Source organism: Quercus suber, unplaced genomic scaffold (assembly GCF_002906115.3).
Source record: "Quercus suber isolate HL8 unplaced genomic scaffold, Cork oak 2.0 scaffold_23, whole genome shotgun sequence".
In the NCBI taxonomy this organism is placed as follows: Eukaryota; Viridiplantae; Streptophyta; class Magnoliopsida; order Fagales; family Fagaceae; genus Quercus; species Quercus suber.
In genome coordinates this window covers 453,503-480,592 of record NW_027069488.1, presented here as the reverse complement: position 1 = coordinate 480,592, position 27,090 = coordinate 453,503, and the positions used below count along the sequence as shown (strand labels likewise).

At 33.4% G+C, this 27,090-nt stretch overlaps 3 protein-coding genes and 1 pseudogene across 3 annotated transcripts; 2 read left to right on the top strand and 2 right to left on the bottom strand.

The window, feature by feature from the left end:
* The first annotated feature begins 591 nt into the window (after window positions 1-591).
* On the top strand, window positions 592-5,759 carry LOC112038122 (probable phospholipid hydroperoxide glutathione peroxidase). Its single transcript, XM_065765775.1, has 8 exons — window positions 592-882; window positions 1,485-1,561; window positions 1,968-2,029; window positions 2,276-2,394; window positions 4,366-4,533; window positions 4,619-4,654; window positions 5,474-5,641; window positions 5,727-5,759. The coding sequence occupies exons 1-8, from the start codon at window positions 601-603 to the stop codon at window positions 5,757-5,759; spliced, it is 945 nt and encodes a 314-aa protein (XP_065621847.1). The 5' UTR covers window positions 592-600.
* Window positions 5,760-9,191: 3,432 nt separating this feature from the next.
* On the top strand, window positions 9,192-14,847 carry LOC112036445 (probable glutathione peroxidase 8). The gene is made up of 6 exons (XM_065765164.1): window positions 9,192-9,466; window positions 12,634-12,710; window positions 12,934-12,995; window positions 13,338-13,456; window positions 14,230-14,397; window positions 14,536-14,847. Exons 1-6 carry the CDS (start codon window positions 9,413-9,415, stop codon window positions 14,569-14,571), a joined length of 516 nt encoding a protein of 171 aa, XP_065621236.1. The 5' UTR covers window positions 9,192-9,412; the 3' UTR covers window positions 14,572-14,847.
* Window positions 14,848-15,899: 1,052 nt separating this feature from the next.
* On the bottom strand, window positions 15,900-17,189 carry LOC112036440 (subtilisin-like protease SBT3). The gene has a single exon (XM_024069234.2). It carries the CDS (start codon window positions 17,187-17,189, stop codon window positions 15,900-15,902), a length of 1,290 nt encoding a protein of 429 aa, XP_023925002.2.
* A 2,603-nt stretch (window positions 17,190-19,792) lies between these two features.
* LOC112038152 (subtilisin-like protease SBT3) lies at window positions 19,793-23,449 on the bottom strand (annotated as a pseudogene).
* Window positions 23,450-27,090: the final 3,641 nt, after the last annotated feature.

Sequence of the window (27,090 nt, the reverse complement as noted above, 5' to 3'; positions counted from 1 at the left end):
CACTTATTGTGGGATCCACATTAGACCGGCAAATAATAAACCTTTTTTATAATTATTTTATGTGATAAACTGTAGTTTGTTGTTTTCCGTCACAATTTTGAAGTTTTCCTATTATTTTTACTTCCTTCACTATTTGTTGCGTCAAAATTGTGATAAAAGATATGTCATATAAGGACATTATATAAAAATAAAGATAGTGACAAACTGGCTTGTAATTTTAGTGCCAAACATACGGACATGTGAACCCCTAAATTCTTCATGTAAACTCTCACAAATCAGTTCACAATGCACAATAACAATACGCCACGACTCAAGAGCCATCCTCTAGAAGCACACACATATATTGATATATATCCCGTTCACACTTCTACACCTTCACACTTCTACACCCACATTAGTATTACCATGCCATGACGTATTCTCTGATGCAAATGATCCTAGCCGTCCGCTTCGCTCAACTCCAAAAAACCCAATACTTGGTCCATAATGCTCCACACGTGTACACAACACCAGCCCTCCACGTGTAACCTCAAGATTCACAAATCCTATATAGCCCCTACGATCATCTAAACCCACACGAGTACATACCTCTGTATTTATATGTCTATATATATATCACAACTCCGAATGCTGCGTTCCTCAACTCGCATTATCCTACAAAAAAATCAAATCTTGGGACCCATTTCTGCGTTCTTGTTGACAACCCAGTTTTCAAACAATTCTAAGCAAACCCATTTGCGTTTTTCGCATCGTTCTTCTGTTTCTTTGTTCTCTAAGCCAACCCGAACAGAGTTCTCGAGGCCCTTGTTGTTTGATTTTCGATCGGTTCGTGCAATGGCTAGCCAATCCCAGACAGAATCTGTCCACAACTTCATCGTCAAGGTTGGTTTTTTTGGGTTCTTTTGTTTCCCTTTGTCAACTTTTTGGAGATGCTTTTCTTGTTTCTTTGGTTTTTGAAAAAAAAATTCATGTGGGTTTGTGATGTTTTGTGTGGTTAAGAAGTTAATTTGATTATATCTTTGTATTGAGTGACATAAGTAGGGTGATGGGGATTAGTGTTACTCAAGAAATGGGGATTCAGCCTGTCAAATTAATGTGTTTGCATGCTGAGAAAAACTGTGAAAGAAAGAAGAATAAATCATGGGAGTGGAGAGCTCATGTAAAAAGATCTAAAAAGTTGTGTTTTAACTTTTAATTATTGTTTTCCTTTGGTGTTTGCTTGATAATTGTCGTTGCAACTGTGAAAAACTATATTTCATGGGCATCAAACTAGTCACTAAGTCTGCACCTATTTCTACATAATTGAGTGATGGATTTTGCCGATGGCTGTATTTTTAAGTTAGGAGCCTTAATGTTCGAATAAGCACTTCCAAGTTTGATTCTTTATATAAATTATTGTCCTTGAGATCAGTAACATCAGTTTGCTTTCTCAGACACATAATAATGTTTCTTTCATTCATCCGAGTTCTCTTTGATGCTTGCAGGATGCTAAGGGAAACGATGTTGATCTCAGCAAGTACAAGGGGAAGGTCCTCTTGATTGTCAATGTTGCATCACAATGGTATGTTGTAACTTCTCATTTTTATTTTCGATTAGGTGATTGTTACATTTAGAGTATAGAAGTTCTCTTGATTAGGATGGAGACTAAAATTTGGAAGTAATATACTGATTTGAATAAAATAAGATTTTAATATGAATTATGCTCTCCTAAACTTCCTCATGGCATACATCTTTTTATTTTTTATGGAATTGTATGAATATGTTACCTTAGAAGCAATTCAGCAAGACTGTTCTTAGACCAGAACCAGTTTAGACAGTGTCTCTCAACTGGATATTTACTTATTTAGTACTTAAGATAGTGATATTTGTGAACCACCTTCTGCTAAAGAGTTGCGCTTATTGCTGCCCTCTCTTGCTGTTTATGTGCTCACTTTATGTATAGTTTTAACACTCAGCTTTTTATGCAGTGGCTTGACTAATTCAAACTACACTGAGCTGAATCAAGTGTATGAGAAATACAAAGATCAAGGTTGGCTTTCATTTTCCTTTCCCTCCCTTTCTTCTTTGTGCTGTTTTTGTTCTGTTTTAATTATTTTTCTTTTTTTTTTGGCATCAAGTTACACTTACACCTATACTATAGAAAAGCATAGAACATGTTATGAACTCTTGCTCTGGAATTATGTCTTGCAAATTTAGTAGTGACTTTTCATCTTTTTATTATTCTTCCTTTTTTTTTGGATGCTAGAGGGCTAATCTTGCTTCTGCCTTGTTTCAGGACTGGAGATTCTGGCATTCCCATGCAATCAGTTTGGAGCTCAGGAGCCAGGGAGCAATGAGCAGATCTTAGAGTTTGCTTGCACCCGCTTTAAGGCGGAGTTTCCTATATTTGATAAGGTAGGAGGGTAATAATTTCCATGTTTTGTTAAAGATAGTTCTAGAGAGTAGAGACTAGGTTTTATATTTTAAGATTTTGATAAAAATCAAACTAAAGCTAAATTAAGCTGCACTAAAGTGACAGGACAACTATGCAGTTTGAAATTATTTAATGTTGGAAGTAACCAGGCAGAATAGTTTCTGGCACTAAGATGGATAGGGTCTTTTTTTTTTTCAGATTTTGTAACCATTATGTTTTGCCAATGAGCTTGCAAAAGAGTTTTAGCCCACTGAATTAGACTTTGAAAAGCTAATTATGTTTTGGAGGTGAGGTGTTAGGTAGGGTGTTCACAGTGTGGTGTGGCCGGTTTTCAGGTTTTTTCTTTTTTGCACTACACCTACTTGGGTGGTTTCCCCCTCTTGCTTTATTCACCTGTGGAGGGGTGGGAATTGGTCTACACAAGGTGTGGTGCACCATACTGGTTTGGTGCGTTTAGTTCAGTTATGTAACCCTAGAAGCAAAATGCCAAAAAAAAAAAAAAAAAAACTTACAAACAAAATCAAACATTTGCGAACTCAAAAGAGAAAATTCCCTAGTAATCTTTGAGCCTTTGGGCTTTAGTCCTTTACTAGGCTAAATCGCTTAAACACCCCTGAAATTGCAAGAAAATAACCCAAATAAACACATTAGAATCACCAAATAGGACAATTGGTGAGCTCCAAACAAAACCAAAAAAGAATCGGAGAGAGTGCAAAAGGGAGAAACAAACTTACCAAAGAGAGAGCTACATGGTGGCACTGGAAAACGGTGGCTTCAAGTGGCGGAGGCGGAGAGGAGAGAGAGATTGACTGACTTAGGGTTTTTGTGAGAGGAAAAAATTTCTGAGTGAGAAACTGATTCCAAATGTGCGGCTGAGAGCAAAGGAGGTACACAATATCTAACCTAAATGTCATTATTTCATGGTATGTTTTATTTTTTTAACTTGATACTAAAACCACATCGTTTGGACCTGATATTAAAATTATTATCAGGTCCAAAATGGCGTCTTGTTTAGTATCATAAAATCGAAGCGACATCGTTTTACTATATGTATTTTTTTAAAACTGAAACACAATTGTATATGTAATAGATATGTTAAATTATATATATATATATATATATTTGGAAGCAGATTAAAATTGTACGTCTAAAGTAGGAAGAAATTAGTTTTTAGATTTTTTTTTTTCTTCCTGTTCATGAGATTTGTACTGGTTTGCCAAGATATGTTAGTTTGATTTTTCTGGTAAACGTAGCTAATTTGAGTTACTAAAGATCCAATTATGATGTTAGAAATTGTGAGAGCTGTGTTATTATCATTCCGAATCTGTAATATGATAGGTCTCTGAACATTTCATGTGCGTTTGGATGCAGGTTGTTGCAGATTGCTAATTTACTGAAAATTTGTTGAAGTCTAATTGTACCTAGAAAATGTTAAGACTTTAAAAAGTTGTATGTAAGAAAAAATAAGCTAAAAACTAATATTTGCCAGTTTGCTTAAATAGGGCTAGGCTGCTGGGGGGTGGTTGTGAGTTGGTTCATTGGAAAATGTTTGTGGGTTGATGGTGAGTGGCTATGCTTGGATTGAAGGGAGTTAGGAGACAGCGGAATGGAAAGGGTAGTTGTAAGCAGCAGCATGTAAAATATATATATATATATATATTTTATGCATTATACGTGTGGCCGGTTCTAATTAGTTTGTTGAGGATTCATATCCGACCTAAAAGTTTTGGTACCAAGTATAAATGTTGCAGAAAAAAATACATTGTGTTGTTTACAACTATGGCAAACATAAGAGAAATTGAGAATTTCAAGGTGATAGGGTGTTAGGCTTCAATCAATGATTGTGCCAGAGGGATTCAATTTATTTCTTTGTATCATGGGTTTGTTTATATATTTTTTGTCATCTGAGTTGGAGATGATGCCTTGTGAAACTTTATTTTGTGTATTGGTAGGTGGATGTGAATGGTAATAATGCCGCCCCATTGTACAAGTTCCTGAAGTCAAGCAAAGGTGGCATATTTGGAGACAGTATTAAGTGGAATTTTTCAAAATTCCTGGTTGATAAAGACGGGAATGTCATTGACCGTTATGCCCCCACTACTTCCCCACTGAGCATTGAGGTAAAGCCGGTCTGTGGCATTGTACATTCATTTATCTTATAATTGGCTTATCTGATTAACTACAAAGTTTGGGTTCCTCTTGCAGAAGGACGTAAAGATTGGTTTGAAGATTGAATCAGTGGTCAGTTTGTACATCTAAAGTAGGAAGAAATTAGTTTTTAGATTTTTTTTTTTCTTCCCATTCATGAGATTTGTACTGGTTTGCCAAGATATGTTAGTTTGATTTTTCTGGTAAACATAGCTAATTTGAGTTACTAAAGATCCAATTATGATATTAGAAATTGTGAGAGCTGTGTTATTATCATTCCGAATCTGTAGTATGATAGGTCTCTGAACATTTCATGTGCGTTTGGATGCAGGTTGTTGCAGATTGCTAATTTACTGAAAATTTGTTGAAGTCTAATTGTACCTAGAAAATGTTAAGACTTTAAAAAGTTGTATGTAAGAAAAAATAAGCTAAAAACTAATATTTGCCAGTTTGCTTAAATAGGGCTAGGCTGCTAGGGGGTGGTTGTGAGTTGGTTCATTGGAAAATGTTTGTGGGTTGATGGTGAGTGGCTATGCTTGGATTGAAAGGAGTTAGGAGACAGCGGAATGGAAAGGGTAGTTGTAAGCAGCAGCATGTAAAATATATATATATATATATATATTATGCATTATACGTGTGGCCGGTTCTAATTAGTTTGTTGAGGATTCATATCCGACCTAAAAGTTTTGGTACCAAGTATAAATGTTGCAGAAAAAAATACAGTGTGTTGTTTACAACTATGGCAAACATAAGAGAAATTGAGAATTTCAAGGTGATAGGGTGTTAGGCTTCAATCAATGATTGCGCCAGAGGGATTCAATTTATTTCTTTGTACCATGGGTTTGTTTATATATTTTTTGTCATCTGAGTTGGAGATGATGCCTTGTGAAACTTTATTTTGTGTATTGGTAGGTGGATGTGAATGGTAATAATGCCGCCCCATTGTACAAGTTCCTGAAGTCAAGCAAAGGTGGCATATTTGGAGACAGTATTAAGTGGAATTTTTCAAAATTCCTGGTTGATAAAGACGGGAATGTCATTGACCGTTATGCCCCCACTACTTCCCCACTGAGCATTGAGGTAAAGCCAGTCTGTGGCATTGTACATTCATTTATCTTATAATTGGCTTATCTGATTAACTACAAAGTTTGGGTTCCTCTTGCAGAAGGACGTAAAGAAGGCACTGGGAATCGCTTGAGCTCTGCAAACTGCTTCTTCAGTTCTTAGTAATAAATGATGATGTTGACTATGAATAAGCATCGATATGTAAATGCTTCCTGTATCTTTATCTTCACTCATCAACATGTACTCAAGCTGTTGTTTTTATTTTTGTTTATGATTGAAACCATAACTGGTTCAATAAATTGAGATTTTACTATCCTAGTGGTAAAGGATCAGAGTACTTGATCTATGTTCAAACCTCGTAGGCAGTGGCATTGAGAATCTTATTTAACATGCCAGTTACATGGATTGAGACCTCCAAACATGGGGCTGGTTGAGTATGTGAATTGCATCTTATAACTTACAGGTTTACCCAACTTTTATGAGCTGCGTTTGAATTTGGGTTGGCTATTACATCAATGTTGGTGATATGAGTACCAAACATGTTGGTTTTGTGGTGGTCACTGTCACTGGATAAATTGCTTGTTTGGGAAAGTGAAGAGGCTGGAGCAGTGTTGGTAATGGGTGTTCAAATTGGCTAGTCTTTTTCGTTTTCTTTTTAGGATGGAAGACCTACGATTGTATTGTCTCTATGAGGCACACTACAATATAGTCATGGTTTGGCAAAATTACCCATTTAACTACTCAAATGTGTTTCATATTGTCCATTTTATATTTCACTTGCAGATGAGGTAAAGTGTTAAGGGAGATCTAATGTATCACCTAAAGTAGCTTTCTTTTTGTGGATTGGGGGAGATTTTAACTAGTGATAATTTACTAAAGAAACGGATTGCTGTGTTAAATTAGTGTTAAATGTGAAAATGGATTCTTTGTGTGTTTTTTATTTTTTATTTTTTCTTTGAGGTTTGATTCTTTGTGTTAAATTAGTGTTATAAATGGGAATGTAGTTGGGGAGACATGGGGCCATTTACTTGTTATTGAGTTGTGGACTTACGGTATTTGGTTTGTTTGGTGTTTAATGGTTTATGCCACAGAGAGTGCATGAATATGAGTTTAGACTCCATCGGAACATAGCCTTTTGGAAAGTAGTGTCTTATTGTGTAAGGTGGTGTACTTGGTGGAAAAGAAATCAAAGAAGATTTGAGGGCTGTGAATGGATTACTCCTAATCTTAAGCTGTCATTCTTTAAATATTTGCTTGATTGGATTCTAGCTTTGGCTTCATTTTTTATTTTTTGGTAAACCATGAAAAATGCATTAAACTAGGAATTAACTATTCCGTTACAAAACAAATTAGCTTTATCATGAGCTAATATACCATCCACCACAGGCTTCATTTTCTTTTACTTCTATCTCAGATCTAATTGATCATTGTAACTTGAGAACTTTTATTTATTTATTTATTTTTTTTTTTTTTGAGAAGATTGTAACTTGAGAACTTGATTGTGTTGTACACATAGTATTCCCCTTTATGCTTGGGTTACTTTTTTTATTTAATAAAGTTATATCATTTATCAAAAAACTAAAAACTAACATAATTATAGCTCAGTTGGCCCCCAAAAAAAAGTATAATAGCATCCAATTAGCTAAAAAATTCACACAAAATGATAACGTTATATATTCTAAACATATTGTTCTTTCTTTTCCTTTCCTTCACTTCTTAGCCACCAAACAGCAAGAAGTGTTGAACTGTTGATGCGGTGATTTCTGCGAATTAGAAAATATTTTTATTAATATTAGGTATAATAATAACTTGACTTATCAGACATTCATTTGTCACCTCAATGGTTTTCATTAGTTTTGACTGGAAAAAATCGCATGGGGTTATGATCATTAATAAATTCAAACAGCACAAGAAACTCTTATCATTGTTTAGAGACTTTCACATAGAAAATCAGGTTCATCTTCTATTCCATATCTCCTCTTGATTTATTGTTTGACAATTCTGAATTGTAGTACTATCTGTGGAATGATTATCAAAGCTCACTCAATTCCTCTTCGTGGCTCAAGATGATTCGCACAATAAAAAGGTAATATTGAAACACATGCTTTAAAAACTGTAATAGGGACTAAATACCACTTTTTTTGAAAATATCTTGCAATTTATTATTGTTTGCGAAATATTTAGCAATTTACCACTTTTTTAAGACTCGATTTTGTGAAAATCGAGTTTCAAAAAAGTGGTACATTGTTAAATATTTCGCAAATAGTAGTAAATTAGTGATATATGGCCATTTTGGCCCTAAATTGAAAGCCTTTTAAATTTACCAATTACCAGAGAAAACATCAATTTTATTTGTTTAATTTAATTTAATTTTAAACTTCTCAATTTTATATTATAATTGTAGGGTTAGAATTTGTGGCCCAAGCTCCAAAAACAATAAATTTGTAGAGTGTGGGTGATAGAGCTAGGTTGACTGTGGAGCTTATAACGGTTGATCACAATGTCCCAGTATAAATCAGCATGAAAATACACGTAAAAATCAAGTAAGTTCAAGTCCGAAGAGACTTATGATAAATTGAATACAGGTTACAATTCTTAGAGTTACAGTTAGACCCCCCCTTTTTCTTTTTTCTCCTTCTCCTTTATATAGCCTCCTCCCCCATCATCCCCATCGTCCACTTGTTCTTCATCTAGCTCCCTACTTGAGTGCATGTCATGTCATATATCTCCCTCAGCTTTTCGTGAGTGGCGGTAGCTGAAATTATATTGTTCAGAAGTTTTTTCCACATAAATGCGGCCAGAAAAGTTGCTGCAGTGCATTTAATACGGTGGTGGCAGCTTTTCCTTTTAGATATTTCTCTGTTCCTCTTATCTCCAGGTGTGTCTAAAGTTTATCTAGATTGCTGAAGTCACTAGTAAACTCATTCGAACCCCCCAGGTATTTACATGACCCCAAAATCTTTTCATCCGAGGATAATCATCTCTTTGGAACACTGATGCTCTCTTTGGACAGAGTTTCTTCGTCCCTATGTATACTTCTTTCACGCGAAGTACCTCTCGACAATTTTAGCCTCTTCGGACATACAATAATCTTCACCTTGGGCTTTAAGCCCACTACGTATGGCTGGGCTTTCCCCCCTACAATAATTGTATTTGGTAAAACTAAAATGCAGTGAATACCCTTAGGGTTTACCATAATATTACGTTATGTCATAATATTATGTTATTGTAATCTTACATTAATGTAATCTCAATACAATAATATTATATAATATTATTTAGGAAGGTGATAAAATTAAGATGATGCGATATATTTTATAATTTTAAATTATAGTATTGTTAGAAAATAAAACAAATAAAAAATTTTAATATCATATTATTATAATGTACATCACATCCCCTTTAGAGTTTGCACTGACCAAGTTTAAGATATTTTAAAATTGACCAATTTGATCCTAATTCTGGTAATTAAAGACCAAATTGAACCGTTTTGAAATATCATAGACATAGCCAGCATTAACTAAAAGTTAAGGGCATTAATCTACTGAAAAAAAAAAAGGGCATTAATAATCTCCCTAACATCATTATCCAGGAGAAAAAACATCATTATCCAGGAGAGAGAGAGAGAATGATTTTACACGTGTCAGAAGAGTAGTGCTTGAAAGCAGGAAAAGTCAAAAAGCATGCTTCATTAATATCTCTCTGCTCCCCAAAGTTGTTGCTTTGTGTTGTTCTGTCATTTGTGTCGTTCTTATTTTTCTTGTTCAGAAAAGAAAAGATCATAGGATGGCAAGCCAACCAGCAAAGGAGCAACAATCGATTTACAACTTCACTGTCAAGGTTAGTCTCTTGCATTAATATGTGTGCCTTTTAATCTTTTTTGATAAGTTCCTTGCTTGTACAGATTTTGCTTTGTTACTATCATTTTAGCTCAGTTTCTGTGATTGTAAGATATAAAAGTTCATTTTTTTAACATGGGTATTCTTTTTTCTGTCTTGGATTTCCTACGGGTGTGTTTGTTTGGGATGAAAGAAGGTGGATGAAAAACTTTAGAAAAAAAAATGAAATAGAAATATTTTTTGGTGCGTGTCTGGTTGGACGGAGAGAAAGGGAAAAAACAGTAGGGCCGGAAGAAACCTGGGCCCACTAAAAAGTTCTCCTAAAATGAAAAAAAAAAAAACTAAATGGAAAAAATGGGCTGATTAATGGACAAAAATGTCCATGTCCAGTTCTTTTCATTTCGTTTTTTTCTTTTTTTTAACATAATTTTTATTTTTTAATAAATTGGTTGATTTTTTTTGTTACTTTTTTGTTTTAATTAGCCATTATTTTTTAACACAAACAAGTGTATAAGTAAATTTATACAAATTTACTTTTTTTCTCTCTCCATTTTTCATTCAATCAAACAACAAAAATGAGATAAATTAAAGCCTTTTCCAATTTTTCACCCCCTCCAATCAAACGACTCTAATGCGTCATTGTGTTTACAATGGTTGGTTTATCATGTACAAAGTACTGAATTAGTAATAATTAATACATCTTATTGCCCTTCTTTGAGGAAGATGACCAGTGGTTTAGACCAAATTGTAACATGAGTGGTCCCTTTACACTTTAAATGATCAACCGGTCTCTAAAGCATTATATAAATGTTAAAAGCTACCAACCCATATAAGAATTTTGGATATTGAGTATTTTGTTGTAGCATGTTTACCAGAAGCTTCTGAAAATATTGCTTTAGTCCAGAGTTAGCAATCAAATAGATAGTGCAACCAAAGACAAGATCAATTCAAGCATGTCACCACAATCCAAACACAATAAAGATATATAAATCAATAAAAAGCACAGATAGTTTTGGTGATGAAGTGGAAAACCTGTAAAGAACTCTTCATAGGAAAAAACACTCCTGGGATAAGCAATCCCTTAGGAACTTTCATTATAGAAGAAGCAATTACAATAGTTTAAACTTTTGTAAGTAGACTCTCTATGCAACCTCAACAAAAGATAGGGACTCTAAAACTTGGAAATTCTTCTACGAAGCTTTCCTCCACGAAAAAACTCAAAACCAAAACTCTGATATTCCAAAAACCTCTTCAGAGGGAAACAACAATGAGCTCACTGTCAAGGGGTAACAACCACTGTGATTTTAATGGAAATCAATTTTGGCATGCCAAGATGTAAAAGTTTCAGAAGGGGTTTCTCTTTTTAGCTCAAGAAACAAGGCACTCTTTTAGGTTCTTGATACAGACGCCTTCTTATCTTGAAATTTGTTCATCAATGAGTATTTAAAGGTAGGCAAAAGGCTTGGTTAAAACTGTCCCTGAGTAGAACTAGGATTGGTGAATCCGTAATCTCGCTCAAGCGAGGGTCAAGGGTGAGTCTTGCAAAATTTTTGTCTTAATGATCTCTGGAGTGAAGCCTGATTTTGCTCGAGCTAGCTTCTTGAACTTCAACAACTTCAAGCAGCTCCTTACATAAACTTTTACCTAACTTAATTACATTTACAATATCCCTCATATGCTTTTCCACTAAATTGTAACAGCTTCCCATGGTTTGGTGTTTTGTTTGCTTACATAGGAAAAGCATAATGAGCAGAGAATCAAGATGATGTGGGTGAACGTTACAAATTAATATAACTGGCACATATTTGATAGAGTTGGGATTCTGTCGGGATTAAATAAGAAAATCAATTGGATTTTGTGGGGTGTATGGATTGTCTACAAAACCCTTGTGTTGCATTCTATAATGATTGAGGCAATGAGGGGAAAGCACTAAAGAGTAGCTTAGGAGGTGAGTGTGGACATTTCAAATGGCATCATCAATGAAGTGTCAGCAAATTTTTGTAGTGGGTGATGCAAGCCTAGTTATGGATCCGATTTGAAGAAGACATGATCTCAAACTGGAACATCTCTTTATTAATTAAAGACATATAGAAGTTAATGTTGAATTTTGAATCTTGTTTGTTTAATAGACTTAGCAGGTCTGCAAACTCAACTGCTCATGAGCTCAGTCAATGGGAAACAAAGACTATGCACTCTGGATGGGTGGAACCAGCCCAATTTCCTCTAACCCTTGACAGTGCTTCCGTGGCTGATTCTTCTAATAACCTCCTTTGTGCAATATAATGAACCTTTTTTAAGCAAAAATAGAAAAAGAAACTTAGAAAGTGAGTGTGCTAGTTTATAACCATCTGGTTTCATCTCAAATTCAAGAAGAACCGGTACTTTAGGTTTATATACAATGCTTAAATACCTTGAGTAAAAGCAACATATCCTAGGGAAATTCTTTGAGCAGCTTTCTTACCACATACATATAAGTTTATATTTTTTGGATTACATAGAATATTTAGTAGAAACAGATGCAACTTAGGAATGGAAATAAGACTCTTGAGAAGCACAAGAAAGAAAGAGAGGTGGTTGAAATGGTTACCCTCTGCTCAAATTGGGAGCATGGTAATCAAATTATTTCCATTTTTGTGTCTTGGGCTTTTGATCATTGTCCAAAACAATAATATTATCCTTTTATTCCATATAGGTGCATGAATAATTTCCTTACGAAAGAAGAAAAATAAAATACACGAGTTTCTTTTTTCTTATCATATTCCTTGAAACAGATGAATAGAAAAGTACCCAATAGTAATGGTTGAAGGGATGAAGAACAAGACTAATGAATTTAAGAAAAATGAATTAAAATAAAATATTTTGTGTCTGATGTAAATATTCCACGGTGGTGAGGTACATATAGGTCTCTTTTGCTTCATTAAAGCCAAAAAAAAATTCCTAATATCATTTTTAAGGCTTCAAGGCTGAGAATCATAAGAAGGATCTTACCGAAATTATCATTTACAATCTTAAAATGCTTGTTGCATTGATATCTACTTGGTATATATCTGTACTAAATCTCACGCCCCTAAGGTGGAATTGCTTTGCCCTAAAAGTTTAGATATGATTCCTATTAGTTATTTCATTATATTTAAGAGTTGTATGCTAATGCTTGCTTCCACTTTGCAGGATGCTAAGGGAAATGATGTAGATCTTAGCACTTACAAGGGAAAGGTCCTCCTGATAGTCAATGTTGCCTCCAAATGGTATTATGCAACTGCTTCATTTTTTTCTTCTTTATAGTTATTACAAACCTAATTACCCTAAGAAATTATAGATATAGTTGAAGTAAGTTGTTTTCTACTATTTGGGATCGGAGCTGATCTTATTCCTGAGAATTTTCCCTTACTATGCAAAACTAAGCATCCAGAGTATTCTTTTTTCACTATTAAAAAGATCTATTTATTGCTTGCTTGTCTATTCATGCAGTGGCATGACCAACTCAAATTACACAGAGTTGAATCAACTATATGAAAAGTATAAAGAACAAGGTTTGGAATTCTAACCTTTGCATAATTGCTTTGTAGTTTCTTGCCTGTCGTTTCAAGAACCATTACATTTATAAAGTAGTCTAAAAAATGACATTCTTGGGCTTACAAACGTTGTTTTCTTACATGTGGATCCTGTGTCCTTCCTTATCTCTTCCTTGTTCTCTGAGAACAATTGCATGTGCACACATGTCTGAATCTTGTGTCTGTGTGGTATCAGGAAATCACTGATACACACAATGTGTACAGCATTTATAAATCAGGCATTAAGAATAGTTTGGGAGCTCACGTTGACATTATACTATTTTCATTATTTTCTGTATCATGTCCTGGGGCTTGATGCAGGACTGGAGATACTGGCATTTCCTTGCAATCAGTTTGGTGAGGAGGAACCAGGAAGCAATGATCAGATTGTGGAGTTTGTCTGCACTCGCTTCAAATCGGAATTTCCTATCTTTGACAAGGTAGATCTCAGAATAGTAGAATTACGTTGCATTTATGCCCTAATAGCTGCCTCCTTATTACACACCTTCTTAGGTCACTACAAATATAGGATTTTTTTTTCCCTTTTATTTTCCAAATTTTCATTCCCTTTGGCCTCTGATGGTGAACAAAATAGAATGGTTTTGGTGTGCTTGGTATTTTAAGATTACAATAAAATTTTATTTGTGTTTGCATTTACATGATAAAGTTATCTATAAGAGACATCTTAAAGAAACCGCATCAACAATTGCATCTTGGGTCGCATTGGGTGATCTAATAATTGTTGTGCAAACAGCATTGCGCTGCTAAATACCCTAGTGTCATTTAGCACTCCTGCCCTTGTATTTCTTTCTTGTCTTCCCTCTTATTCCATTCAAACAATAGTGGGCTGCTGAATTTTCTGTATGCCACTAAAAAGGACAGGATATTCTGCACCCAGATGAGAAATTCATCAAAAATAACTGAGTCATTTTTCTCTCTGTTAAAAAAGCAACAAAGGGTGAAAACACACTTCAAACTTATTTTAAGTTAAATTAATTTCATATCTTCTAAATTGTACTAGTAGTATATCATTATATCTAATGGTATGTTTTTTATTTCCTCCTTGTGTTGTTGTATATAATTTCTTCAACAGTAAGACATTTGAAAAAATTTACATGACCTTCTGCTCTTCTTCCCTCTGGCTATTCCTGTAAGGTTTGCAGCATTTTAGTTATCATGATCTGTGAGATATATTGCTCTTTACTTGTTTTAGATTGAAGTGAATGGTGAGAATACTGCTCCAGTGTACAAGTTCTTGAAGTCTGGAAAATGGGGGATAATCGGGGATGATATCCAATGGAACTTTGCCAAGTTTCTAGTTGACAAGGATGGGCAAGCTGTTGATCGTTATTATCCCACAACTTCTCCTCTTACCATTGAGGTAAAACCCAGTTTGCAGTTTATGTTTGATTCTCAAAGTTCAGTTGGCTTATTCTGCCTAATTGTTCTTTTATAGCAAAAGATCATCTTTATTCTATCAAAGTGATGTAATTCTTCTTGCTTTGTGACCTTACTGCAGCATGACATCAAAAAGCTTCTGGGAGTGAGTGAATGAATTCTATTTGGGAGGGGACATCCTAAGTTTGAAGCCTTTGATATGAACTTGGCTTTTGTGTTTGTGACTTTGTGCTTTTGTGTTTGTGCGCCTTACTGACTCGTTAGATTTGTATAATAGAATATTATGTGTGATTATGCTGCGTATTTTCCTTCATCTGTGTTAGTTTTAGTTGGTTTGGAGTTGTTGCAATCTGAACAAAATCCTTTTCTATGTATTGATGCCGTTTATCAGTTTTTATATATTATGGGTGACTATGATGCGTATTTTCCTTCATCTGTGTTAGTTTTAGTTGGTTTGGAATTGTTGCAATCTGAACAAAATCCTTTTCTATGTATTGATGCCGTTTATCAGTTTTTATTTTTTTTCCTTTAAAGTCAAAAGGAAAATTTTTACTAGATAGCTTTAAGACCAACTATATTGGTCTATCAATAAAAGCACCAATAGAAAGTATAATTTTGGATGGGATATAAAGACGGAAAATAATGCATCTGGCTGCCCCTGATTAGCATGTTGAGAATCTGAACCTAAACACACAATTTTCGGTACTGATGCTTTGTTATTGTTGGTTGTTGTTTGTAGTTAAGATAGTGTCGTCAACCACACCATATTGCTTGTGCAAGGAAAGAAGCAAAATGTGGATTTAGGAGATCGAAACAAAATTTAAAAATTATCAGGATGTAATCAGGGTTGTCAAAAATGTAACTTTGAGATTCCATGATGTGAAAGGTATTAATGTGCGTTGATCCTTCTTCAAAATTTTGGGTGGTCCAGTACATCATCATGGTAGTCCTCTTTGGGCTGTACTCAAAAGTAGTTGATGAATTCGGGTATGGTATAGAAATCCTCCATTCTAAACTGTTACATAGTAGATCATGGTACTATCAATCTGTTTCATATAGTTGAATGAATAATTTACGTAGAAGACTAAAAAGAAAGTACACAACTTTCTTCTTTCTTCTTTCTTCTTCTTCTTCTTCTTCTTTTTCTTATTATTATTATTATTATTATTTTCAAAAGGAACGAATGAACTGGTTCCCGAAATTAAAGTAATGGTTGGGATGCAGAACCGGATTAATGAATTTAAGGAAAATAAAATACAGCATTACAAAGTGCTAGCTTATGACTTGCACATGGTGCTTTGTAACCAAAAACTAGCCCAAAGTCTAGTCAAACGCTCATCAACCACAATGGCACTTACATTCATTCCTTAGTAGGCTGGCACGAATTATACATATATTGACAATACAAAAAGCATCCTAGTCAGGATTTATATATGATCAATTTACTGATACATTCGTACATGCATTTTCAATTTAGATTTACATTCAACTCAAGCCAGTGCTTGTTTTATAGACATCAAGTGTTATTACAATAGGACTTCTAACCTTGTGATTTCCATTTTCTTCAACCCAAACGAGTGTGCCGAATGAAGATTGTTCTTTCCCTTCATATGTTATAGCGTAATTATATGATTTCTTTTCATTTCTCTTCCTAATGATTAGTTTCTCTGGTGAAACCATAACTGTAGAACCCTCTGGTGCTGTCACCATTGCCTTGTAAGTTGAAACATCTTGTCCAACATTGGTTACAGTTCTTTGAAAGTTTTGAATGATTGAAGATGCCCTTTTCTTACGGAGTAGAACTATATATGATGGGTAATTGAGATCAGAAGAAGGGCTCGAACAACTATAACTGTTTGATCCAATGAAATTCAAAATTTGTGCACTGTTAAAATTCATGGAGCATAAGAGATTCACGTAATCTTGTGGGGTTGCATCATAAACTAAACCAGGATCAAGTGCTTGATTTGGACGAATATGACCTGACCCCATGGCTAGAGGTGAAGCAATTTGCAAACCATTCCCACTGTCTCGAATTGGGCTGTTGGTATTATCTAAATGGTCAGCAGTGGTCATAATAGCAGACTTTATAGCAGCAGGACTCCATTCTGGATGTACACCTTTTAGAAGTGCAGCCACACCAGTAGCATGAGGACATGCCAAAGATGTCCCATATGAAACTGTAAAATCACGGTATAACTGTTTACGTCCTCGGATTTCACCAACTGGAATAATTGGAGGCCAAGCACCCAAAATTAGTGGGCCGGGTGCCATTATATCTGGCTTTAAGATGCATGGGATGTGAGGTGAGGGACCCTTAAGTATATAACTAGCCACAACTGGTGCGAGCTTAATTCCCATCATGATTTGTTGGAATGTCAAGTTGGCCACAGGCTTATCAGTAGATTTTATGTATTGCTTCAAAACTCTTGCATTGTCTAGGCTAATCAAAATGCAAGGACACAGAAAATAATTCCTATCCTCCATTGCAGTTGTTATAGGATTATCGAGGATAATTATAGCTCCCAACACATTTGATCTGGCCACAAACCGTGCTTGAGATTCAAGACGGGCATACTCGCCAAGACATACAATAATGCTATTAGGGACATTCCGTATTTTATCACACGATTTCAGGATCATAGGGTATACTAATGGTGCATTTTGAAGTAAGACCTTACCAGGAAAAATGCTCCACCCAACAATGTCTTCCTCAATCCCTAGTGTTATAGTTCCAGCAAACCAACGATCAATGGTACCTGCAGTGACAGTCATGACCCATGGGTATCCATTGCTTAATCTGTTAAGGCCACTGAAACCATTTCCGAACCAAATCACCTTTTCGGTCCTATTCAGTCCACAGTGGTTCTATTCCGTCTGTTCGGTCCAGTCTGTCTACTTCGGTCCAATTTGGTCCCATTCTATCCACATTGGTCCTTTTCGGTACATTTGTTCTTATTTGGTCCACTATGTTCTATTTGGTCCAATTCGGATCACTTCAGTTCATTTTGATCCACTTCGACCTATTTTTGTGCACTTACATAATGGGAAAAGATATGTTTGGGTTGAAAGCACCTAATCTAAATCCAAATTTATTAAAAAATGTATATATAAATCTCAAACTCATAATATAAAAAATCTTGAGCATAACATTTATTATTGTTACGCTTTTGTTGAACCATATTAATGTAGCATTTCATCCATTTCAATATGGCTAAATTTAAGTTAAAGTATTTCTAAACATAAAACCTATGAATATACAAATGTAATCTTTAGGGCAGTTATTCATTTGTTTTAATGTCGCTACTTTTAAATGAATTGCATGAGGTATTACTGTTTAGTGTTAATAAGTATTGCTTTTTACTCAAAAAATAAAGGGAGATGTTTATCCCACATCAGTTGTGTGTGTGTCTAGTGTCCGTTGTTTATAACTCTAATCTACAACTATAAAGGTTAGACCCTTTTATAGTTGTACTCTGATTATATAATGTATTATAAACTTTGTTTAAAACACTAGTATTACTATTTTCATGTGTGTTCTAGTAAGTATTACTGTGTACTCAAAAAAAAATGCATGAGGTTTATTATACATTTAAGCAATATAAATAAATATATGCATACATATATGTATGTATGTATAATTTTTATTTAAATAAATTATTCATTCTCTTAAAAGAGATTATCATGATAATTAAAGCTCTTATCAAACTTATAATGAATATGTATAATTTATTCTCTAAATTTTATTGGAGAGAGAGAGAGAGAGAGAGAGAGAGAGAGAGAGAGAGAGTACTTGTGATGGGGAACTAAAAAAATACAACACCAAAATGTATAAACAAAAAATAGAGTTTTAAAAATCACAATGATTCATTAATATAAAGTAGAGTTGCAAGAAAGAATAAAAAATCAAGAGAAAGAGAATAACCACTTTTTCAAAAGAGAATGTGAGAGAGAATAATAAGAAATTTATAAAAATTAATATGAGAAGAAAAAATGTAAAAATAAAAAATATAGTAATAAACACCAAATTATCCAAGTCATGTTATATAATAAAATAACATAATATTCTTATATACTATCTTTATACTGCAATATGACAACATCAATGAAATCAAAAAGATAACAAATTAAAAACACAAAACTTAATCACACCAACTCAAAGTAGAGTTCCAAATAATACACAAATTCATCAACCTAAAGTAGAGATGCAAGAAAAATATAATAAAATCCACCAAAAAAAAAAATTTGAGGGAGAGAAATAACCTTTTGTGTTTGAAAAAATTATGAATAGAATGGAAAAGCTAATTGTAAATTTATAGTAAGAGGAGGGGAATTAGAAAAGCAAAAAATTAAGAAAGATAAAGAGATAGAGGAAAAGTGATATTAAGGTAAATAGTAGTGGAGAAATGAAAAGGTAAAAGGGAGGGAAAAAATTAGAAAAAGTATACAATAAGTTGGAAAATTAATAAGAAAAAAAAAACTTAAAAATAAGAGAGAGAATGTTGAAAATGAGTGGATAATTGGCTGTTGATGTGGCTCACCAGGAGCGTAGCAATAATGAATACTACGCTTCAGCTTTTAGATATATTATAGATTAGGAGTTAATCTTGCTAAGTACGTTGTTTGCTTTTCTTGCAATTTGTCTTAATTCAAGTAGGCTTGGTAATTTAGGTACGATAATTTAGGATTTTCCTTGTTTTCATTGTTAAGTTGTGCATTTCTCAAAAAGTCCTATTAAGTTGGGCAATTTCGAGCCCCAAACCCATATCCCTGAAGTCAAATATTCACTTCAAGTAGATGGATCACTTTAACTTTTTTTTAATAGAAAGATGCTGCAAATTTCATTAAAGGAAAGCCAAATCAGTTTGAAATACAATATTGATGTGTGGAGAAATATCATCAATCCACACCAATAAAACTGTGACATTTCTAGTATGTCTAGCAAGGTTATTAGCTACAAAATTGGCAAATTGACGTATACAAGAAAAATTAATAAAGATAAAGGATTTTGTAAAAAGTTTAGCATCAGCGATTAAGTGACCAAAAAGGGCAAGAGATTCCAATTCAGCTTTTAAGGAGTTTATAACTTGAAATATAATAAAGAGACCGAAAGTATATAAAATGTGGTTTCTACTCAAACAAATGTACCATTTTGGGCTTAATATTAGTGTAAGTACATTAATCCAACGTATTAGTTTGAATAACATGTTTTATAATATATATTTTTAATTTTTTAATTATTATTATTTTTTTAATTGTGCCGGCCAAAGCAATCCAAAAATTCCTAATACAAACAGGTATTTAATTTGGTACATTTAAGAAGAGTAACAATACTAGTTTAATAGCGGTTACAATATATTACATTGATAAGGCTGATAGTGTTACGATATTGATTACCTTGATATTGACAATGCGAAACCATCTTAGTCAAAACTTTGATTTAGTGATTCATAAGCTCATGCATTTTCAATTTAGATTTACAACTAACACAGGCCAGTGCATGTTTTATAGACATCAGGTGATATTACAATGGGACTTCTGACCTTGTGATTTCCATTTTCTTCAACCCAAACAAGTGTACCGAATGAAGATTTTGCTTTCCCTCCATATGTTATAGTGAGATTATATGACTTCCTTTCATTTCTCTTCCTAAAGACGGGGCCGGCCCTAGGCCTAGGCCACTTAGGCCATTGCCTAGAGCCCCTCACTAGAGAAAGGCCCCCAAATTTGGGGGGCAAATTTTTTTTTTTTTTTTTAATTTTTGTGGGAGATATTAAAAAAAATTTAGTTTACATTTTTTTTTTCACTATTAAGAATGCCTAAAGAATTAAGTAATGCTAGAAATAGAAATAAGACAAATTTAAATAAATAGGTCTTACAAATAAATGTGTTACTAATCACAACTAATTCAAATAGGAAAATGTTAAAAATACTATAAATTTTACTACATAACTTTTATAATTTTATGTGACAATGAATATGATAGATGAGCTTTAACAAACTATTAAATGCATTTTTGAATGAATTTTTGTGATTGTGTGTTACTAATCACAACTAATTCAAATAGGAAAATGTTAAAAATACTATAAATTTTACTACATAACTTTTATAATTTTATGTGACAATGAATATGATAGATGAGCTTTAACAAACTATTAAATGCATTTTTGAATGAATTTTTGTGATTGGTGATATATCTTTGTAATTCTCATGTTGTAAATTTTATATTATCTCTAGCATTTTTGTAAACCTTGCGTCACTGATCACATCTGTTACAACATCAGTTTGTACTAAAATTTATTATAACTTTAGCATTTTCTATAATAATAATAAATATATATATATATATATATATATGTGGGTACTTGACTCCACTCTAAGGATTTGTTCGCTTTGGGGAGCCAGTCCCTCATGAATTTGTCCTCTTTTACCGAGTGCAGGCAAGCCGAGGAGGGTTTCATAGTCTCAGCCCCAAGGCCTGGAATCCCACATTGGAAAGAGAACCCTCCCACTAGCGCTTTATATGCTTCTGGAGCTTGCACTAGTGTACCACTACTACACCCCTTTTATTGTGGGTACTTGACTCCACTCTAAGGATTTGTTGCCGAGGAGGGTTTCATAGTCTCAGCCCCAAGGCCTGGAATCCCACATCGGAAAGAGAACCCTCCCACTAGCGCTTTATATGCTTCTAGAGCTTGCACTAGTGTACCACTACCACACATGTGTGGGAGGGACTGGCTCCCCAAAGCGAACAAATCCTTAGAGTGGAGTCAAGTACCCACAATATATATATCAAAAAGTAAAAAGAATAGATTTAAAAAAAATTATTAATATTGTTTAAATGATAATATAAAGGCCCCATTTGAACATTCCATCTTAGGCCTCCAAAACGTTTGGACCGGCCCTGCCTAAAGATTAGCTTCTCTGGTGAAACCACAACCGTAGAACCCTCTGGTGCTGTCACCATCACCTTGTAAGTTGAAGCATCTTGTCCAACATTGGTCACAATTCTGTGATAGTTTTGAATGATGGGTGATGCCCTTCTCTTACGTTCACGAAGTAGAACTATAAATGATGGGTGGTTGAGATCAGAAGAAGGGCTTGAACAACTATAGCTGTTTGATCCAGTGAAATTCAAGACTTGTGTACTATTAAAATTTATGGAGCATAAGAGACTCACATAGTCTTGTGGGGTTGCATCATAAACTAAACCAGGATCAAGTGCTTGATTTGGACGAATATGACCTGACCCCATGGCTAGAGGTGGAGCAATTTTCAAACCATTCCCATTGTCTCGAATTGGGTTATTGGTATTATCTAAATGGTCAGCGGTGTCCATAATAGCAGACTTTATAGCAGCGGGACTCCATTCTGGATGTGCACCTTTTAGAAGTGCAGCCACACCAGTAGCATGAGGACATGCCAAAGATGTCCCATATGAAACCAAAAAATCTTGGTATATCTGTTTATGTCCTTGGATTTCACCTACTGGAGTATTTGGAGGCCAAGCACCCAAAATTAGTGACCCGGGTGCCATTATATCTGGCTTTAAGACGCATGGGGTGTGAGGTGAAGGACCTCTAAGTGCATAACTAGCCACAACTGATGCGGGCTTAACTCCTATCATGGTTTGTTAGAATGTCATGTTGGCAATGGGTAACTTGGCAGATTTTACATAATCCTTCAAAACCCGAACATTGTCTGAGCTAATCAAAATGCAAGGGAGAGGAAGAAAATGCACCTCCATTACATATGTTGAAGGATTATCGATGATAATTATAGCTGCTAACACATTTGAATCGAGCAATGACCACGCTTGAGATTTAAGCTTAGCATATTCATCACGGCATACAATAATGCCATTAGGGACATTCCGTATTTTATCACACGGTCTCAGGATCTTGGGGTAGAATAATATTGCATTTTGAAGTAAGTCCTTACCAGGGAAAATGCTCCACCCAACAATGTCTTCCCCATTCCCTAGTGCTATAGTTCCAGCAAACCAACGATCAATGGTGCTAGCTGTGACAGTCATGACCCACGGGTACCCATTCCGTATTCTTTGGTCACCTTGGAATCTATTTCCTGCTACAGTAGAAACCAACACACCTTTCTCCATAGCAGTAAATGTAGCTTTTGCTAAATTATCTTCTTCTAGAGGTACTGACTCATTAAGAAAGACCATAGATAGGGAAATCGCATCCACACCATCAGTAATGGCTTGGTCTATGGCAGCAATAACATCGGATTCGTAGGTAGAAGATTTCCCTGTGACCTTGTACATGGCTAACTTAGCACGTGGTGCAACACCACTTGCTGTGCCGGAAGTATAGCCGAAAAAAAATGCACCCTTTACATAATTCCCTGCAACAATGAAGTTAATGTTCCATGACCAACCATGTCTCTTGCAAATCTCACACTAATATTGAAGCCTGGTTTATTAGCTATCAGACCCTTGCCAAAGCTCCTAGCACCTATAAGCTTTTTATTACACGAGGCATTAAACTCTTGCGCTTCCTCACACTTTCCCTTCCATCTTTTTGGATTTTTAGTCATGCCATCATCATTGAAGCTCTTACTTTCTGGCAAAATTCCGGTGTCAATGACACCCTCACCCTGGTTTGAAGCTAGCCATAAGCCAGTATTAGGATTGAGGGAGAGGAACTCAGGGGTGCGAGTCGTTTGAAACTAGAAAGTCCTGTCTTCAGAAGCCAAGACAAAACCCGGTGACTTCTTTAGCGCCTCTAATTCATCTTGAGAAAGAAGAGCAGCAAAACCATGAATGGCCTGATCATAACTATATAGAAGTGATGGTGAAGACTCATCGTATTCTGATGATGCATGATTTGAGTTTTGAGGGAGTGAATGGTGGAGGAATACCAATTGTGATGATTGGTAAAGGCTTTAGGCATGAAGGTCATATCCATGCTTATAATATATGTTTTCCTTGATACTAACTTTGATTTGGCATGAATAGTTATTAACAAGTACATAAGAAAGAACAAGTATATTAAAGGAACCCTATTAAACCCCATTGTCACTTTCATGGCTAGACGCTGAAAAGTTAATGAGATTTGAATGACAAGAATGTAGAAAATGGGAAAGGGAAAAGGTGAATTTGAGAATATTAATTTATAGGCAAACTTCTTAAAACTAAATTGACCGTTGGTGAAAATTTAGGAGTGAAGGTGTTTCAATAAACTAATGTAACATCACAGTAGGAGAACAGAAGAAGTTTGCTTTTCATATGATATAAAAGTTGGAACTTGAATTGTTAGACCTAAACAAAATCATATCTTTTCATAGCATGAGAGGTTAAACAAGAGTCTATGACTTAATATGCTCTTTTGAGTTGCAAGCCATCTCAAGAGGGAATTTATCAGACATGTTATGTCCCCTGTTAATTTTTATAGAAATTTACCATAAACAATTCACTTTTTTTTTCCCTAACTTAATTAAAACCCATTGCAGGCTCATTCCATTAGAATTATCATGTCTTCCAAGCTCAACTAGGTTGTATTGTCTAAAATGCGAATTTTCAAATTAGTTTCCATTAAACCACCAATTGAGGAATGATAATTTGAACTATGAACATTTCCTCAAGAGATGACAGTTGAACTACAAGTCTTTTATCAAATCTTCTCTAAAAAGTTTAAATCCAATTCTTACTCTAGCAAACTTATTGAAAATTCCTTCATTATACTAATAATTATGATTTTGAAACCATTCAATATGAAAATATAATGATTTTGAAAAATTATTTCTCAAAAAATCAAGGCCAAATTGAATTAAATGATTTGGTGTGAGATCAATTTCCCATATGTCAAAATATTCTTGGGAAGTTCCATCTCGATGATGACTTAGCTACAACTATCATTGACAAACACTACAACGAAGTCAAAATGACATATTCAACACTTGAAAACGTAAGCACATTGGAAACAAAGTGAAGACAGTGGCTTTTGCAGCAACAATTTACTTAATGGCGGAAATGAACGACAATTCTTCTTGTAAATCAAAGAAATTAACAAATAATCCAAATCTTATGATGGTGTCCAAATTGTAATTTTAGGGTTATATGTTGTGGCAGGTACTACTATTTACTATGTATAAATAAATTTTCAAAATTTTGGGTAATGAAGTTCAATATAATTAGGCCTAGTTTGGCCTTGCTAAAAGAGGTTATTTCCCGATAACTCCCTAGTATGGTTTTCTAGTACTTCACGTTGGAGACTATATGCATTTCACCCTTCATCATATTCAAATAATGGATATTATTGCTATAAAATAAAAAAGGATATTATTTTTCTAACTTTTCTTAAAAAGTTTTATTTTTTATTTTTTAAATCAATCAAATAACAAGAGATTTATTAGTGACTTTCTTTGATTATTATTATTACTAGTCGCAAACCCGCACGTTGCACGTGATTATTTTTTATGGTGATCTCATTATTATTATTATTATTTTGTAATTTGAACTAATTTAATGAAAAGTAATGTATTTCATAATCATATTTATCACAAAATAATTTTTTATTATTGTAGAATTGTTTTATTTAAAATTTGAAACCTTAATTCTACTATAGTTGGTTGACTAATTTTTACATCTCTAAGTCAATTAAACACGTTTTGCATACTACAGATAAACCTTCTTTTCCATAATGGTTGAAATAATGTGCGTAATATTTTTTTTTCTATGGAAGTTAAAAAGAATAAAATTCACCTTGTCTTCATGTTTTCTAAAATCTAAATTTGGAGATTCTCTTTCAATAATTGTGAAAGTTCCAAGCAATAATTCAGAAGGTAATACATGTTACATGTTCATGCTTCGATTGTGTAATTGTATGATTGATTTGGGTTGTAATTTATAAGTTGAATATGGTGGTATATATCCAAAAGGGTCTAACTATGTTGTTTAGGATATTGAATACAGTGTTGTTTGTGATTTATAGAGTAGCGATGGTTGTAGTAATTAAAAATTGGTTTTTCATTGTCTTTTAAGTTAATAAAAATCTTACATATACTTTTTTTTTTCCAAAAAACATTTACATATTTTTTTAATGTAAATCTTTGCATATACCTTAATAAGTAAACCCAATACATTTCATTTTCTTAGATGCATAAAAAAAAAAAAGACATCTATTCCATAATAATAGTGGCTAATTAGTTTTTTCATGTTTTCATTTATAACATTTCTTACTATTATCATATTTTACTGGCGGTTGATTTTCATAATAGAGGCATTAAATGAGAGTTAAATTCTTAGAACCTTTCATTAGATTTTAAAAGCCATGGTGTGTGAAGAATATAAGCATTTAAGGACTTTTTTATATTTTATTATTTATAAATAATGTCAAATGAAATGTCAAAAAAAAAAAAAAGATTTTGAAAATTTTCATCTTTATTTCTTATATATTTCTATTATTACTGAATAACGTTTTCCATTTAGTTTTGATCATAAATATGATTTTCTAAATTAGAGTTTGATTAGTATCAGGTTTAAATTTTGTATGATTTTATTTAATTGTTGATTATATGATTTAATTAAGTGAATTTAACGATTTATTTATTTGCATTGTAAAGTTTATAATAACATTCTTAAGGTCATCTTTAATTAATTTTTTACTCCTTTAGCCATCGGTCTCTTTGTTTTCCAATTAATGGTTACTAATTAATTTATTTAATTAACATTTGATTTCTTTTACTAATATCTTTCTCTCCCTCTTTGTTAACATCCTATTGTTTTCCCAAATTTGATGATAATTCTAATGTACTAAATATGCATATTGTAACGTTTATTTTTATTTTTATTTTATTCCATTTTGTTGTCATGAAGTTAGTACATCCATAACTATTAGTTTATTATTTTATAATATGTTTGATTTGATATTATTATTATTATTATTATAAATTTAGTGTTTCTAAAATAGCATGTGTTTTGTATTATCTTTTTCTATTAATACACTGTAAAGTTTTATGGGAATACTTTATAAGAAAATTGTTTATTCCTTTTTTTTTTTTTTTTTACATTTCATTTAACATTATTTATAAATAATAAAATTTAAAAAAAAAAAGTCCTTAAATGCTTATATTCTTCACACGCCATGACTTATAAAATCTAATGAAAGGTTCTAAGAATTTAACTCTCATTTAATGCCTCTATTATGAAAATCAACAGCCAGTAAAATATGATAATAGTAAGAAACGTTATAAATGAGAACATGAAAAAACTAATTAACCACCATTATTATGGAATAGATGTCTTTTTTTATGCATCTAATAAAATGAAATGTATAGAGTTTACTTATTAAGGTATATGTAAAGATTCACGTTAAAAAAATATGTAAAGGTTTTTTTTAAAAAAAGAAAAAGTATATGTAAGGTTTTTATTAACTTAAAAGACAATGAAAAACCAATTTTTAATTACTACAACCGTTGCTACTCTATAAATCACACACAACACTATATTCAATATCCTAAACAACATAGTTAGGCCCGTTTAGATATACACCACCATATTCAACTTATAAATTACAACCCAAATAAATTATACAATTACACAATTAAAACATGAACATGTAACATGTATTACCTTCTGAATTATTGCTTGGAATTTTCACAATTATTGAAAGAGAATTTCCAAATTTAATTTTTAGAAAACATCAAGACAAAGTGA

Excerpts from the sequence above, each read along its gene's own strand:
- LOC112036445 (XM_065765164.1), top strand. The coding sequence starts at position 9,413 with ATGGCAAGCCAACCAGCAAAGGAGCAACAATCGATTTACAACTTCACT. Across the intron at positions 9,467-12,633 it reads TTTACAACTTCACTGTCAAG|GATGCTAAGGGAAATGATGT; the intron begins GTTAGTCTCTTG and ends TCCACTTTGCAG. Across the intron at positions 13,457-14,229 it reads AATTTCCTATCTTTGACAAG|ATTGAAGTGAATGGTGAGAA; the intron begins GTAGATCTCAGA and ends TACTTGTTTTAG.
- LOC112036440 (XM_024069234.2), bottom strand. The coding sequence starts at position 17,189 with ATGACTGTCACTGCAGGTACCATTGATCGTTGGTTTGCTGGAACTATA.
- LOC112038122 (XM_065765775.1), top strand. The coding sequence starts at position 601 with ATGTCTATATATATATCACAACTCCGAATGCTGCGTTCCTCAACTCGC. Across the intron at positions 4,655-5,473 it reads GTTTGAAGATTGAATCAGTG|GTGGATGTGAATGGTAATAA; the intron begins GTCAGTTTGTAC and ends GTGTATTGGTAG. Across the intron at positions 5,642-5,726 it reads CTTCCCCACTGAGCATTGAG|AAGGACGTAAAGAAGGCACT; the intron begins GTAAAGCCAGTC and ends TTCCTCTTGCAG.